We start from the raw sequence: 17,623 nt of genomic DNA, 5'->3' as shown, positions 1-17,623 counted from the left end.
AAAACTGTTTTGCCTATTTTGCCTATTTCGCCCCATGATTTAATTTCCTTTCTTCATCCCTTTGGTCAACAAGATAAGAAAAATAGGCGTTAACTGAAAATAAAGGAGGCGGAGAAACCATTGTTTTGCACCAGCCATGATGGCACTACGCGCTCGGTATCGTTTTAATCCCAGGGTTCCATCGGGTACCAAAATAATCATTTCTTTTCGTTTGATGCCAATTTTTAATTCAACTTTACATTTGTCATTTTTGATCTACAATTTTTCTTCTTTTAAAGTAAATTCCTTTGGCAAGCACACAGACATGGGTCAGTAATATTTCTGTTTGACGATATGATAAGGAATCTCTCTTTTGTCAGTTTTTGAATGACAGCATAAGCGGTTTAAGCGGTATATTTAAATATCCTGTCATTCTTTTGGGCCGGTAATTAAGTGCAAAGATTATCCCTGTATTGTGGTGAATTCTGAATTCCTAAAAAGCGTCATGGAACGAGTTCAAGGAAAAAGAAGCGAAAGTTAGGAACAGTTAATCACTCGGGTTGGTAGACATAGGATCAATAAAACTTGAAGAAAACACAGACCAGCATTAAACTGGATATATCAAATATTTCAAAAGTTGACCAGAGAAATATTTCATTTTAGTTCACTCCAATTGTACAAGAACGATCCCTGAAACCCTTTTTCCTACTTAACATCTCAAATAAAAACCTACTCGCTATTGTTTACACGTTTAAAAATACGTCAGAAAATTGTTTGCTGTGTCAAAAAGCCTTTTTTTTGTGCTTAACTTGTAATGTACACCACGTATGAAATAGGAATAAGAGGCAACTATTCAAAGACATCTTTAAAATTATTTCCGTGTTTTTTTTCGTGTTGCAACAAACAATCCCACTTTATTTAGCTTGCGAGAAGGCACTCAATATTATGGCTTCAATGCGAACTGAATAAATTTGAGGATGTCAAATTCATGACAAACAGTCCAGCAATTTGAATGCATATAAATTAATCCCGCTTTATTTAGCTTGGGAGAAGGCACTCAATATTATGGCTTCAAAGCGAATTGAATAAGCTTGAGGATGTAAGGCCACAGAAGCAAACTTGTTTTGAGATATATCAATTTAACTGTGTGATTGGTAACATTTTGTGGTTCTTTTATCTCCGTTACGTTTCCGACAAAATTAGAAACAAAAAAAGCAAAGCAAGATAGCAATATAATTTCAGAACATCGATCGGTCTGTAAAAAAAATTTTGTAACAAACAGAGATGGTCAATTTTATTTCATATACTTCCTGTAACCTTCAGTTAAATATACAAGTAACAGAAACTTCTTCACATGAGCTTTACGGATATTTTTCTAATAACAAAACAAATTCAAGACTAAAACTGGACCGCCTCTTTTGGCAATATGGCGTCAACATCAACGTCAGGCGCTTTCTTTTAATTATAGGAAAACTAAATGAAATAGTTTTATCCGTAACAAACAACATCGGCCTTAAATGCATCTCTTAAACTACTCTTTGAAGTTTATCTGATACCTTCATACTGCTAAGAGGAGAAAACATGAAAGTAAAATATTTGCATATATTTTCTTCGATTATGACATCTTGTATTTTACCATAGCGGCAAGAAACCTTATTTTTGAAAACACATAGGGTTACCTAATCAGAGATACAAAGACTATCGACAACAGCCTGCGCAACTATTCTATTGAGCCACTTATTTGTTTAGATCCAATAACTTATCCGACGACTTCTCTCAAACAATAATCGTGACTTAAGGATTCTGCTTTAAAAGTCTGAAGAACTCGAGGAAAACCTAACTCAGCAAAGTGCTTCTTTAATTGTCTGCTTCACTGCTTGTCTCACTTCACTAGTCTTCCAGCAATAAAGAAACGGGTTTAACGTCGAGTTAGAGAAAAGTAAAAGAAATGCTACTTTCCGTGTGACGACTAAGAGTAATGAATATTTTTTAGTATAAGCGATCACAATTGACACTGTACATATTGGTGCATAACAAACTACTAATGCTAACTGTACCCACAGTGCACTGTATACTGCCTTTCTAAATCGCGCAATGTTCAGTGCATTTGTCTGGCTCGGCTGTTGTTGATCTCCCACTTGTGCTTGATGATATCTGAGAGTGCAAAAAATCTTTGTGTACGATGCAAGTGATATTACCAGGCAAAATGATATAACTAGGCTGCTGTACAAATAGGTTACACGGTGATCAAAAAATCCACTTAAAGAGGCCACAAGGTTAAAAACCCAAAAGGTAGTTACAATAATATACATGCGCTTCAAAGTTACAATTTGTTTGTATCTCAGTCCCAACAACAGGGCGAGAAGTCTGTCCACGCTTATGGCTGTCATCGTCATCAAAGACACTAAAATAAATACATAGCCTGTGATGTCGACTGCGTCCCTTGCGTATCGACAAAGGCTCTAGTGTTCTTGAGACACGGACATCCAATGTAGAGCCATGTGAGGCTGGGTAATAAGACCAACCAACAGTTCAGTGGTTGCCAGACAACGATACAGGAGTTTGGACGGCGGATTTAGGGAAGATTCTTTGCAAAGGGAAACAAGGATGAGAGAATTTCCAAAAAATGCTGTAATGGAGAGGAGAATGTCAACCGCTACGAAGCAAATTGATAGTTGTTGTTGAAGCCCGCCCACCAAAGAGGGAGAGCATAGCAGTTCATGAAATGATTTCGTGTGACTTCCACCGCTACTTAAATTTGTTGGGGACATAATTCTGTCTTCGGCGTTTCCCTTGCGTCCTAGCTGACAGTCGCATAAAATAATTTCTGTTGGAAAAAAAAAACCAATTTTCCCGAGAACCTTTGGGTGCCTCTGTTATGAAAATACTAAATTATTCATTTCGTAACATATTTACTTTTCTTTCGACTCTACGTTATTCATTTTAACTTTTGATCCGTTATTTTATTCACCGACGAGGAAATAGCTGAGAAGCAAACCACACGAGTGCCTTCATTGTTAAAAAAATTCAACAACTTATTTGATTCTTGTGTAAAGTTCTTTTCCCGGAATTTTTCCTTCCCACTTTTCTCTTCTTTAATTATTCCAAATAGCGACTACAACTTGACTACTAAACAGTAATAGATGGGCAACACAGCGGTCAAATGATTACGCATGCGCTTCTAGATGGATAATTTGCTATGGTCAACATTGAGAATCTAAATAATGCGTAGTTTTTTGCTGTTTCTTAGGAAAGCTCAAAGTTTCTAAAGCCTAGAATTATACACATTGTTGATCTAGTTTGCACTCTCGTAATTTTTTTTTACACTTTGCTTGGCGGCGTGATGAAGTCGTAAGCTTGGCCGTACTGACAAAGGTAGAAGAAAGGTTCTGTAATTTGCCTTCATCGCCAGAACAAGGTGTCTGCGTTAAAACTAAGTTGAGATATCTCACTATAAAATAAGACCAAGATTTAAGCTTTCTCCGAAATCCCTCATTCAACTGTGTCACGCATTCAATTTGGAATAGTTAGGAATTTAACCTTTCCTTCTTCACTTCACATAATACATGCGTTTCAAAACACGTGCATGCGCAGTGTTTGACCGCTGTGTTTAAATTGGCCGCTATTAGCTGTTTACTTCAATCAGTAAAATTTACTTCAAGTACAAATTAAAACTAAAGTCATATCCCTTGGCAAAATTTAAGACATCAGCTATATTACTGTTTTCAAAACAATAAAGGAACTCGACTGCGACTTTTTTTTAAGTTAAGTAATAAGCAGTATATTTAGATATACTGCTATTTCTAGGCCCGATAATAAATTGGAAATATTCTCGCTGTTCAAACTGGAAATAAAGCGACACTTTCTATCTGATATTTTAAAAGTCTATGTTTTCTTTTTTTTGTTCATTCAATATTCCTTTTTCCCTTTAGCATATAATTTCAGCAAAAACGGTGAACCTGAAAGAGAACTTTGTACAAACCGTTCTTGCTTCAATTTTGTTCCTTACACTTTCTTATAATAACAAACGTGAGTATGATCCTGCGCGTGCATATCTTTTCTTAAATTAAGAATTGATCTAATCATGATAATGTGAGGTAGCACTAAAACTATTTTTATAAATTTATGGTTAGTTTTTCGGTTGCCTTCCCTTTAGTTGTTAAGGTGCGAAAAATACAATCGAGAGATCTCGAGCAAAGATATATATCATGGTGTAGCTGATTGACGAGCGTTCCCTATCAGTCAGTTTTGAACTGAAAGTACCAGTACGATCGGGTAAAACTCAAGATGGTCTGAAACCCTTGGACAGCAAAGTGCTTGTCTGATTGTATATACCATTACTAACCCTAACCCTAACCCTGTAATCGTTTCCTTTTTCTTGTACTGAGGCAACTGGCAACGAGAAATATTTCGTTTCAATACCACAAACTGTGCAACGATGACTGAAACTTCCTTCAATAAACACATAGAGACTTCCTCATAAGCGTTTGCTTGTTCAAAGTGCGTAAACAAATTGTCTGTTGTGCCAAAGAGTTGATTGCTTTTTTCCGGAACCCCTCAGATTTAAGCTTCATTTTAATATTTGAATTCATTTACATTTTAATGGTTTGATGCATAATTTTATACAGATGATATGGACACTTGACTAGCTCCCTATCGATGAAAGATCATTAGGAAACGTGACTAAAATAGGAACAAATGAGCTTTAAGAGTTTAAGAGGTACAGACAGACATCTTTGATACTATTAGTATTTCACAATTATTTTAAACGTCGTCTTCTCAGGTACGTAGAAATTCACCTTTAGCTGAGTGGAGAGGATGGAGCCTTACGTTTAATCTCGGAAAATTAGAGGTTTTGGAAAGAATTAATTAAGAAAAGGAAAGTGTTTATTTAAATCCATACACCCCCTTACACAATGTTTGTTATTATCAATGACATTTTCAAACATTCATAGGGAATGTGGATATTTTTCTAATGACAAAACAAATTCGAGTTGACAACTGTTTATAACAAGGACAAGAGAGTTGCCAGGAGATGCTGTGATGGGAGGAGAAAGTACACCGCAAAGAAGGAAATGGCTGGTTGATGCCGGCAACTCATTAGCCAGAAAGGTTGAAAAGCCACTTTCCAAACCTGGTGTTCGTTTGTGTTACACCTCCTATATAATTAGTTGTCGCCATGCAGTTCAATATACGGTCGTTTCCTTTTACCCTCTAGTTACCTGTATTTGCAACAACAGATGTTTCCTATCAAAAGCACCTGGCCGGTCACGATCACTCAAACCCTTTTTTCTTAAGGCCCGACCACACGCACGCAACATTTCAACGCAGCATCTTGCAACATTATTATTATTAACCAGACATCTTGACCGAACAAGCTTGTTCAAGAAATGATTTATGATATGAGAAACATTTCGCTTCAAGATTGAAGCCCACATTCCTCCAAAATTAAATCATTTACAATTCCAATACTCAATTCTGTCACAAGAGAAGCCAATTTCCTCCCACAGTTGCATTAAATATAACTCTTTGTCAATTTCTTTGTAACGAGTAATTCTCTCACTGATATGTTATTCCGTCGATAAACTCTAAAAGTTCCTTTTATAGATACAAAGGTTTTATGTTACTGGACCATGAAGGATAGAAACATTTTATCTTCCATAATAAGTGAGGCAGGATGTTTTTCCAGTTTCTCATATATTCCTTTGCATTAAAGATCCAACAAACGTCAATCAATCAGTCAAAAAATCAAGTATAGATAGGAGTGAAACCCGAGAAGGATCTAGCTCCACGGACAGCAAAGAGCTTGTCTTATTGTCTGCTTCACTGCTTGTCTCACTTCTCTAATCTTCCAGCAGTAAAGTAACGGATTTAATATAGAGTTAAATTAAACTAAGCCTATCGTTAACCGCCAGAAAACGACTAAGTGCAGTGAATATGTGTTACTTTGGGTGATCAAAGTTTCTATTATAAAATATGTTAAATAACAAACAATAATGCAAACTGCACCCACAGTGCACTGTACACCGCTTTTCTGTATTTCACCATATTCAATGCATTTGGTTGGCTCGGCTGTTGTTGGACATGATGTTGTACTTCAGCCTGATGATGACTGAGAGTACGAAAAATCTTTGTGTATGAGATGATTGAGATTAGCAGAAATAGTGATATGCTTATATGGCCAAGCCATAAGGCTATCCGGTAATTTAAAATACAGCACAAACCACTTAAACTTGATAAAACCCAAAAGGCAGCTAGCATGATATATATGCGTTCCAAAGTTACAGTTTGTCTGTACCTCAGTCCCAACAATAGGGCTAAAAGCCTGTCCACGCTTATGGCCGTCATCGTCAATAAAGAAACTCCGCAAAATGTATAGCTTGTTGTGAAGGTGGCGTCGCTTGCGTATCGACAAAGACTCCAGTTTTCGTTAGCCAAGGACATGAAATAAGTAGCCATCATAGGCTGGCTAAAAATACCAACCAATAGGTCAGTTGTTGCCAGACAACGACACAAGAGTTTGGACGGCGGGTGAAGGGAAGATTCCTTTTGAAGGGCAACAAGGATAAGAGAATTCCCAAGAAATGTTGTGATGGAGACGAGAATGTAAACTGCAGCTGAGAAATAGATTGACTGTGGTTGTAATCCACCTGCCAAAGAAGGGGAGCACCGATGATCTTTAACGCGTTTGTCTGTGCTTCACCTTTGGCTAAATTTGTTTCCGCCATCATTCTGTAGTCGTTTTGGTCTTTCCTTCAGGTTACGTGTGATTGCAACATGAAATGTTGCGTCTTGAGAGCAACTGCCCAGCCTAGAAATCACTTAAACTGCATTGATCACTGAAACTGAATAATCATATGAATAATCATATGAATAATTATATGAATCATCATGTGAATCATCATATGAAAACTTTTTCAATCGCGTTTACACGTTTGAAACGCTCGGGAATATTGTCATTTGTGTCCAAAAAAAAAATGGTGACCATTTACATGATTTACATGGATCTTCTGATCATTTTGCAAAGTTTGTCTTTCACAAACGATTGATCCTTAAAAGAGAACTTTACGAGAAACAGCGATAATAAGGTTTCGTTTTAGTAAAGTAAAACGTTTTAAACAATGCCATGCACCGCAAATTGTTATTTGGTTAGAAATCCTTGATTCATATTTCACACGTCAAGATTTTTGATAAAAACGAAATCTCGAGTCAATATTTAGTTCTACCTTGCCGACCGATTGAGTAAACTGTTCATCAAAACAAAAAGTTGTAAGAGACAACAATAATCGAATTCATTTTAAGCGTGGATCTCAACAAATTATTACTGACAGTTGAAAAATAGAGACATTTACGATTTTTTTCCCCAGAAATTATTGACCATTATATCAAAAAAATCGAGGCCATAGTTGGTTTTGTGACCACCACCTATATCAGATGGATGTTGCCACTAAAACATTTTCTTATCATTTGTAATCATAAAAATTATATTAATTCCTGGATTGTGATTGGCTTAAAAAACTCCTGTTTTCCACTAATTCACTTGCCAAATTGGTAGCGGACAGTCCAATAAGCCAATCACCTTCAAAGCTGTAGTTTAAATCAACCAATCATATTCAAAGTTGTAGTTTAAATCAACCAATTGTGAGTCGTTTAATGCAAATTTTCCATCTTTTGCATAACTTGGTTATTCTTCTTTCCCAAAAATGATAAATTATGATTAATTGGTGATTAATAATAAATTTTGTGAAACAAACGACTTTTTTAAGAGAATTATCTTAGGACATTGTAATTCTATAATTTATTGGTCATCATTAGTAGTTTGATGATAAATTTTAAGCAACAAAATATTTAAGAGAATTCTCTCACTAAGAGCCTGTAATGTTAAGCTGTTTCTCATTCGCTTACTTACTAGTTATTTACAATTTATGGAAGTATCATCGCACATTGATAAGCATTATGGACTTTTTCGCTCAAAATTACGATTTCTTGTCTTTAACAAGACTTACTTTGAACGGTTCGTACGGCAATATCGTGTCAAAGTCATGCGCTTTATTTCATGCAGTGAGGTTAAAAATTTGAAATTATTTCACCACCCGTAAGAGAAGAACTTAAAAGTCACTCCTTCACTACCCTTTCGGAATCAATTTTATCCTATACATGTACTTTCTTATCGCTAAGATAGTAAAACGAGTAAGTAAAATCAAACTAGCGTCCCGTTTTTTGCCCTACTTTGCGTGGACGGCATTTTTTATGTCGATCAAATCATACGTTGTTGTATTCAAAATAACTGCCGTCGCATGAAACTTACTTGTCCCAAGTATTGCCGTTAGTGATACGACTCTCTGTCCTTTAGCTGTGCGTACACTTGGAAATAAAGTTTATCCAAAGAAGCCGCGATTGAAATTATTGGTTGTTAATAAGATAAGGAATTTTTTTCGTATCAAGCCGACTGTAGTCAAACGCCTCCCTCAATTAAGATGAATACCATTCTCAAATTCGTACGATATCGTTAACGTGTAGAATCCATGATTTTTGCTTTATCATGCGCAAAATGAGCCATGTTGATCTATGGTGAGAATATCTAAAAAGCTTTGTACAGCGACTTCATTAAGCTTCTTACTTCTTCCTATTCAATGATATATCCGGCAGGTGGCGTTATCTAATAGCATCGTCACGTTACTTACTCGCTTGAAACAACTAAAAAAGAGTATAATGGAAGATCTAACCTCGTGGACAGCAAAGCGCTTGTCTGATTGTCTTCTTAACTGCTCTTCTTACTTCACTAATCTTCCAGCAGTAAAGAAACGGATTTAAAGTCGAGTTAAAATAAACCAGGGTACTCGCTATTCCAAGAGCGACGACTAAATGTGATGAATTTCCTTTTATATGAGCCATCACAATTCCCACTAAAATCACTGGCACATAACAAGCAAGTAACACTAACTGCACCCACAGTGCACTGTACACTGCCTTTCTGAATCGCGCCATGTTCAATGCATTTGGTTGGCTCGGCTGTTGTTGAACATGACTTTGTATCTGAGCGTGATGACGGCGAAGAGCACAGAAAATCTTAGCATAAGAAGCAATCGAGATTAATAGGCAACATGAGATGACAATTCGACCAAACCAAGGCGCTATACGAGAATCTAACACGTTGCAAAGAGTAGCAAAAAAGGTTACAATACAAAGAGTGGCGACAATGATATATGTGCGCTTCAAAGTTACAATTTGTTTGTATCTCAGCCCCAAAAACAGGGCGAGAAGTCTGTCCACCCTCATGGCTGCCATTGTCAACAAAGACATAAGAGATAATCCATACCCTGAAATGGAGGCTGCTACCCATGCGAATCGACAAAGTCTCCACTCTTCGAAAACAACCGATATCCAAAGAGTAGCAGTGAGAGGCTGGCTTACAAGACAACCTAACAGATCACTTGTTGCCAGACAACGGTACAAGAGTTTGGACGGCGGATGGAGGGAAGACACCTTGTGAAGTGCAAAGAAGATCAGAGAATTCCCAAGAAATGCTGTCAGGGAAAAGAAAATGATGATTGCTGACAGACGCAATGAGAATTGTTCAAATTCGCCAGCCAAAGATGAGGAACATACAAGTTCTTCAAATGTGTTCACTTGCGTTCCATCTCCCATTGAATTTGCTGCCGTACTGAGAGCACCTGCGCAGTGTTGATCACTTAAACTTTACTTTTTTTCAAAATAATCATATGAAAACTTTTTCAGTCGCGTTTAATCGTTTGAAATGTTTGGAAATACAGTCATTTGTGTACAAAAAAATGGTGAACCATTTTTCTTAAAGCCTCACTTTTGCCTCAGCTATGATTTATCAAAACGCGATAAGAACAAAACATCCACGAATGTTAATATTTTATGGCGCGATGGACAATCCTCCGTTACTCAGACGAGCAAGAGCTGTCAATTTCTTCACAAGAGTCACATTAAATATATCTCTTTGTAAACTTCTTTGTAACGGGTAATTCTGTCACGTTATTCCATCGATAAACTCTAGAAGTTCCCTCCAAAGATGAAATAGTTTTTTTTTACAACGACTTTTCCTTCAAATTATCTTTGTTAAATAGGAGAGGCAGGATGTTTGTCCCCTAACAGTGTTAAGCGTCAAAACTACACCACATATATATTCAACTTGTTAGGTTCCATCTTTGAATGACTTTGCGCTAAGAGGTAAAATTAAAATAAAATATTGTGCTTTTTTTTTTCATCCCACAGTTTTAGGCAAAAACCAGCCTTACGAAGGAAAAGTGACGTTGATAGCCGCATAAATGGGTAAGTGTTGTTTAAATTATGATCAGCTTCTGGAAACCAAATTTGAATGGGAAGGCGAAACGTCAATCAGTTGGAGACAACTTGAATGCTGACTGTGGACTTGTAACATAAAAGCAGGGGCAAAAATGATTTAGTTTCTCGACACCACTGTCGTTCACTGAGTTCAAAAGCTCATGACAACAAGAGGACTCTGTAAGAACCGTTTGCAGTCAATTTCATTTCACATATGCACTGCTGAGAAAAAAGTAAATCTTTGATGTAATCCACCTCCAAAAGATGGGGCGCATAATATTTCGTTTAAACAGCACACGCCGAGCGACGATGACTGAAACTTCCTTCCATAAACACATAAAGACTTCCTCATCAGCGTTTGCTCATTCAAAATGCGTAAGCAAATTGTCTGTTGTGCCAAAGAGTTGATTTCTTTTTTCCGGAGCCTGTGACGAGCCTCTTGTATGAAAGTCGAGTTGAAAACTACACCTTGTTAAAACCTACATTAACAGCATTTATTATTTATGAACCTAAAATTATTATTGGTCGCGTGTTAAGTAACTCCAGCGTATCTTTCAAGCTCTCCAAACTTCCTGCGGGCATCGTATATTTATGACCGCACACAGACGCACGCAACAGTTGTTAAAAATACCCTTTATAACATGGCGCGCGTGCTTGCCCTGTATAAGTCCCTGTTGAGCCGCTATGAACAAAATCTCTATTTACGCACGCCCGTGCGTAAATAAGATGACGTGAGCAATTTTTTTTTACCTGGCTTGAGAGTTTCTTTCCTGTTAAGCTGCAGTGCAGTTTTCCTTCTCTTTGAAATATGGAAGAAACCAGCGAAGAACTACCCAATTTTTCTATCGGCATTGACCTTTTAGGTCCTGATCCAACTGCACTATGCACGGCAGCGTAAAAATTTGTGGAACTTAGGGACAGCAGTTAATCGCTCGGGAATGGAAGAAATAAAATCCATAAGACTCAGAGACAACCTAAAGATTCGCCAACAACAAACTTGATATACGATGAACCACACATGATGCGAAACGCAAATTTCGCCGTTGCCAGAAAATTCTGAAACAAACAGAGATGATCAATTTTATTTCATATAATTTCGTAACCTCTAGTTAAATATATAACAAAAACTTCCTCACATAAGCTTTAAGGATAATTTTCTGATCACAAAACAAACAAATTCAAGACTTAAAATGGACCGTTTCTTTTGGCAATATGGCGTCAACATCAACGCCAAGCGCTTTCTTTTAATTATGGGAAAACTAATTGTAATAGCTTTCTCGTAACACTCAACATCTGCCTCAAACACTTCTCTTAAACTACTCTTTGAAGTTTCATCTGAAGCCTTTATATTTCCCAGAGGAGAAAACATGACAGTAAATTATTTGCATATCTTTTCTTCGATTGGGACATCTTGTATTTTAGCATAGCGGCAAGAAACCTTATTTTTGAAAACGCATAGCTAGGGTTACCTAGTCTGTCGTTAAATTGTTAGCGGAGAAATAAAGACTATCGACAACAGCCGCTGTAACTATTCCGTTGAGGCACTTATTTCTTTTTCTCCAAAAACTTATCTAACTACTGCTCTCTAATAATAATCGTGACTTAATGAGCCTGCTTTGAATGTCTGAAGAACAACTCAAGAAAGACCTATTTTAGCAAAGTGCTTCCTTTAGTGTCCGCTTCACTGCTTGTCTCACTTCACTAATCTTCCAGCAGTATAGGAACGGGTTTAACGTCGAGTTAAAGTAAAGTAAAATAAGTGCTACTTTCCGTGTGACGACTAAGACTAGTGAATATTTTTTAGTATGAGCGATCACAATTTCCACTGTATATAATTGGTGCAAAACAAACAACTAATGCTAACTGCACCCACAGTGCACTGTCTACTGCCTTTTTGAATCGCGCCATGTTCAGTGCATTTGTCTGGCTCGCCTGTTGTTGATCTCGTACTTGTGCTTGGTGATATCTGAGAGTGCAAAAAATCTTTGTGCACGATGCAAATGATATTACCAGGCAAAATGATGTAACAAAGTAACTGTACGAAAAGATTATACGGTAATAAAAAATTCCACATAAAGACGCGACTAGAATAAAAACCCAAAAAGTAGTTACAATAATATACGTACGCTTCAAAGTTACAATTTGTTTGTATCTTAGTCCTAACAACAAGGCGAGAAGTCTGTCCACGCTTATAGCCGCCACCGTCTTCAAAGACACTAAAAACAATACATAGGCTGTTATGTGGGCTGCGTCTCTTGCGTATCGACAAAGGCTCCAGTGTTCCTGAACCACGGACATCCAATATAGAGCACAGAGAGGGTATGCAACAAGACCAACCAACAGATCAGTGGTTGCCAGACAACGATACAGGAGTTTGGACGGCAGATGTAGGGAAGATTCTTTGTAAAGGGAAACAAGGATGAGAGAATTCCCAAAAAATGCTGTAATGGAGAGGAGAATGTCAACCGCCACGAAGCAAATTGATAGTTGTTGTTGAAGCCCACCTACCAAAGAGGGAGAGCATAGCAGTTCTTGAAATGATTTCGTGTGACTTTTAGCGCCACTGAAATTTGTTGTCGACATAATTCTGTCTTCGGCGTTTTCCTTTCTTGTAGATTTCTTTTCTTGCAACGAAAAATGGCAGCAAGGATCACTGAAGTCTTACTTCCTAACTAACAATCGCATAAGAACCTACTCATTTAAAATGCATCAGGAAATATTCTGTCGGGTCAAAAAAATTATTTTTCCTGAGAACCTTAGGGTACTTCAAATAAGAAATAGCAATTAAAGGCAAATATAGAAACATCTGTTATTTCAGTGTTTTTACAGTGCGACAAAGAGTCGCTCTTTATCAGAATCAAATTCCATTATAATAGGATACTAATCTAGGGTCCATCTCTTTCCTGTGAAGTTGAGACTTGAATCATTATCAGCTACGGAAAGCTAAAAATTCAAAATCCCCTTCTGGCCATGTCAATTGTACTAGGAGAAAAATTGAATGCGTGACCATCACCGAATGTACTACGTAGACTACACAACTATTTAAAATTAATGTTCGGCCACACCTACAAACTTATTTCAAAATATTTGAAATTAACTGTGTATCTAATCGCGCTTTGTAGTTTTTTTCTCTACGTTTCGTATCCGACTAGAACTAAAACAAAAAGAGCAACAAGATCAAGTTATCACGCCAGCAAATAATTTTCTGCAACTGTAAAAGGAAAGTTATTCAATTTTTGTTCCTGCGATTATCTTGAGCAATTAACGACTCTCCTTTGGTGACGACAATTAGTTTCCAATAATAAAGTAAAAAGGATAATTTATTGATCGAGATGGAAAATGAAGAGATGGGTCGTCAAAGTTTCTCAACAGTCGTTCAAAAAGTTACGATCGTCCCAGGAGAAACTTAGCCTTTACTAACTCTGACACTTATTTCAAACTCTCTAAAATTGTCACGTGCTTTATATCGCACAGTGAAGAACGAATAAGGTGTTAAAGAGACACCTGCTTACGACGACAGATTCGGACCTGTATTAAGCCTCGCTTAAACGATTGCGTTTCTTTCGGCTTTATGCATATATGTAAATACCTGTTTTTGAAAACCTCTCAAATTTGAAAATATATGAAATAAATATATTTTTTCTTTTCTCATCAAAAAGAGACACTTTGTGATGAGAAAAGAAAATACATATATACACAGACTATTTCAAATATTTTTTCAAATAGCACTCTTTTCGAAAATGGGTTTATATGTATATTTATATATTAACTTTTGATCCATTTTTGTTATTTTTGGACGGGAAAATTGTTGATAGACAAACCGACAACTCGTCCAATTCTTTAATTCAGAGTAGGAGTTTTATACAGGGAATCTTCAATTTCTCCGAATAGCGACTGCGACTGATATGACTATGGGCTGTGACAAGTTTTTAATCTCAAACAGTGAATTTCAGTTTAAGTAGCAATTTGCACTGAAAGGTAATTTCGTTGAAGCGCCCATTACTTAATCGAAATATTCTCCCAGTATTGAAGACAATAGTAAACAATAACGAGGAAAAGTTAGCCTCTGCCATCCTATGTTCTAATTTTCTCTCTTCCATAGTCTGGTTAGTAAGATAATGAAAATTTTTTTGCATCAAGAAAGCAATCAACAGATCAGTTGATGCCAAACATCGATACTAGAGTTAGGAAGGGGGGTGAAGAGAATGTTACTTGTGAAGGGCAACAAGGATAAGAGAATTGCTAAGAAACGCTGTGACGGAGAGGAGAATGTGGACTACTGAGAAAGGAATTGATTCTTGCTGAAGCCCACCTACCAAAGAGGAAGAGCATTGCAGTTCTAGAATTATTTTTGCCTGAGTACCACCCCAAGTGAAATTTGTCGTCGACATAATTCTGTATTTGTTTCGTTTTCCTTGCAGCTATTTTTTTTTGCCAGTAGAATAAGTTTAAATTCATATTAGCACCAAAAGCTAATTCCCTTGGCAAACACAAAGACATCGGCTACATCTTTGTTTGACGATATAATAAGGAAACTCTCTTTTGTAAGGTTTTGAGAGACAGAATAAGCAGTTTGTTTAGATATAATGTCATTATTTTGGGATGATGATTGATGGAAGAAATATTCCCTCAAAGGTGGTACATTATGAATCCCAAAAAGCTTGGTCGTTTTTTTCTAAATTCGTTTCCTGTTTCTTGTCATGATTGCGATGAGAAAAATATTTCACTGAAACAGCAACTGCGCAAGACGATCACTAAAACCCTATCTCCTACATAAGAATCATCCAAAAACTTCCTTATTATTCTCTACTCGTTTAAATTATGTCAGAAGATCGTCTGCTATGTCAAAAAAACCTATTTTGTGTCTAACTTGTCAGTTACATCACATATGAAATAGGAATAAGAGGCAAATATTTAAAGACATCTTTAAGATTATTTTTTATGTTGCAACAAACAATTCCGCTTTACTTAGCCTGCCATAAGGCATTCACTATTAATGCTTCAATAGGAGTTATTTCGCCCGTGAATAAGTTTGAGGCTTTGAAACGATCGAAACCCTACTAAATCCTATTTACTGCATAAGATCTTTAATAAAAACCTCCTCACTACTGTTTACACGTTTGAAATACGTGAGAAAATTGTCTGCTGTGTCAAAAAGGCCTTTTTTGTGTCTAACTTGCCATGTACATCACGTATGAAATAGGAATAAGAGGCAAATCATTTAAGGGCCGATTATTAAATTGAAATATTCTCCCTTTATTGAAGACAATACTAAGCAATAACGGGGAAAAGTGAGCCTATGTGACCCTATGATATAATATCCTTTCTTCCTACGTCATGTTAGTGAGATAATAAAGGTGTTTTTGTATAAAGGAAGCTCTCGTGTAAACGGCAGGTAACTTTGTGATGCTCTGGGGCAATTTTCAAAATTCTACTTCGATTGCAACGGTTACATCGTAATACTGAACTGAAGAAAACAATTTATAAGTGGTGGTCCAAAATCAATGGACGTAGGCCAAGGAATATCAAAAATTCGCCGCGCAGATCTTCAATTCTACCGTCATCAGCAACATTTACTTCAGAACTCTCTCACTAACGTTTACTCTTTAAAAAGACTATTGACAAAAGATAGACGTACAACGATTCTACTGAACTTCTATTTCTTCCGCTTAATCAATAATATTTTTGACGAGCGTTCCCTAATAATAATCGTGACTTAATGAAAGTCTTACAAAACCAAACCGAGGAGGAGGTAACGCTACGGACAGCAAAGTGCTTCTCTGATTACCTGTTTCACTGCTTGTTTTACTTCACTAATTTTCTAGTTGTAAAGAACGGATATAACTTCAAGTTAAAGTAAAGTAAGACAATTGATACTCTCCATATAACGACTAGCTGTGACTGATATGTTTTACTATAGATTGGTCCGCAACAAACAACTAACACTAACTGCACCCCCAGTGGTACGCAGCCTCTCTGTGTCGCGCCAACCGAACAGCGACTGCATCTTAACTAGTAAACAGTTTGTGTTAACCCCTTTAACTCCCAGATCAAATTTGTATTTCTCCTTACCATCAGTCATACAATTCTCATAATGTTAGTCCAGAGAATATAGTATTGGATCAACTAATTATCCCCAAATTGACATTTTTCTTGATTCTCACCACTAATCTGGTTGGTTTTGTATTGATATTGTAAGGAGAAATTCTTTCTTGGTCACTCATGGGATTTAAAGGGTTAATTAAGATATGAAGCACGCAGGAAGCTGAGGAGACATCATCCAGCCATGACACCCTCGGCCTCGTTTTGAGTACGAAATTTCATCAAATACTAAATTATTCATTTCGTAACATATTTACTTTTCTTTCGACTCTACATTATTTATTTTAACTCTTAAACCATTATTTTATTCATCGATGGGGAAATAGCTGAGAAGCAAACCACACGAGTGCCTTTATTGTTAAAAAAATGCAACAACGTATTTGATTCTTATGGATAAGTTCTTTTCTCGGCAATTCTCCTTCCCATTTATCTCTTCTTTAATTATTCCGAATAGCGACTACAACGACTGTGTTGCCCATTTATCACTTCACAGTGATAAATGAGCAACACAGTGGTCAAAGATTACGCATGCGCATTTAGATGGGTGATTTGCTATTATAAACTTTTAGAATCTAAGTGATGCGTAGCTTTTTGCTGTTTCTTTGGAAAGTTCAAAGTTTGTAAGGCCTAGACTTATACACATTGTTGTTTTAGACTTGACCCATGTTGTGCTAGTTTACACTCTCGTGCTTTTTTTACACTTTGCTTAGCGGTGTAAATGAAGTCGTAAACTTGGCCATGCTGGCGAGGGTAAAAGTAAGCTTCTGTAATTTGCTTTCATCGCCGGAACAAGGCATCTGCGTTAAAAATAAGTTGATATGTCTCAACATAAAATAAGACCAAGATTCAAGCTTTCTCCGAAAACCCTCTTTCAACTGTATTACGCATTCAATTTGGAAAAGTTAGGAATTTAACCTTTCCTTCTTCACTTCACGTAATACACGCGTTTGCAGATCCCTCCTATTCTTTTCAAAACACGCGCATGCACAGTGTTTGACCGCTGTGAGTAAGATGTCTAACTCCATGGACAGCAAAGTGCTTGTCTGATTGTCTGCTTCATTGCTTGTTTTTCTTACCTTATCTTCCAGCAGTAAAGCACGGGTTTAACGTCGAGTTAAAGTAAATCATGACAACGGTTATTTCCCTTAGGATGACCTAATGCGATGAATGTGTTTTACTATGTGCAATCGCGGTTACCACTATGAAGGATGGTGCAAAACAAACAACTAAT

The 17,623-nt window shown here is 36.8% G+C and overlaps 2 protein-coding genes and 2 pseudogenes across 2 annotated transcripts in view; 1 reads left to right on the top strand and 3 right to left on the bottom strand.

Annotated features, from left to right (window-relative positions):
* The window catches only part of LOC149038238 (uncharacterized), a 155,601-nt gene that overhangs the window by 88,872 nt on the left and 49,106 nt on the right, over positions 1-17,623 (top strand). The gene's annotated exons all lie outside the window — the stretch shown is intronic.
* Positions 1,821-2,777, bottom strand: LOC149038246 (adrenocorticotropic hormone receptor-like; annotated as a pseudogene).
* Positions 5,362-8,224, bottom strand: LOC149038245 (melanocyte-stimulating hormone receptor-like; annotated as a pseudogene).
* Positions 8,442-9,630, bottom strand: LOC149038244 (melanocyte-stimulating hormone receptor-like). Its single transcript, XM_089187095.1, has one exon. The coding sequence runs from the start codon at positions 9,625-9,627 to the stop codon at positions 8,701-8,703; it is 927 nt and encodes a 308-aa protein (XP_089043221.1). The 5' UTR covers positions 9,628-9,630; the 3' UTR covers positions 8,442-8,700.

The sequence above is a fragment of the Pocillopora damicornis genome, chromosome 11, assembly GCF_964200805.1.
Source record: "Pocillopora damicornis chromosome 11, jaPocDami1.2, whole genome shotgun sequence".
In the NCBI taxonomy this organism is placed as follows: Eukaryota; Metazoa; Cnidaria; class Anthozoa; order Scleractinia; family Pocilloporidae; genus Pocillopora; species Pocillopora damicornis.
Note: the sequence above shows the minus strand (reverse complement) of the source record. Positions and strands in the feature narration are given on the sequence as shown.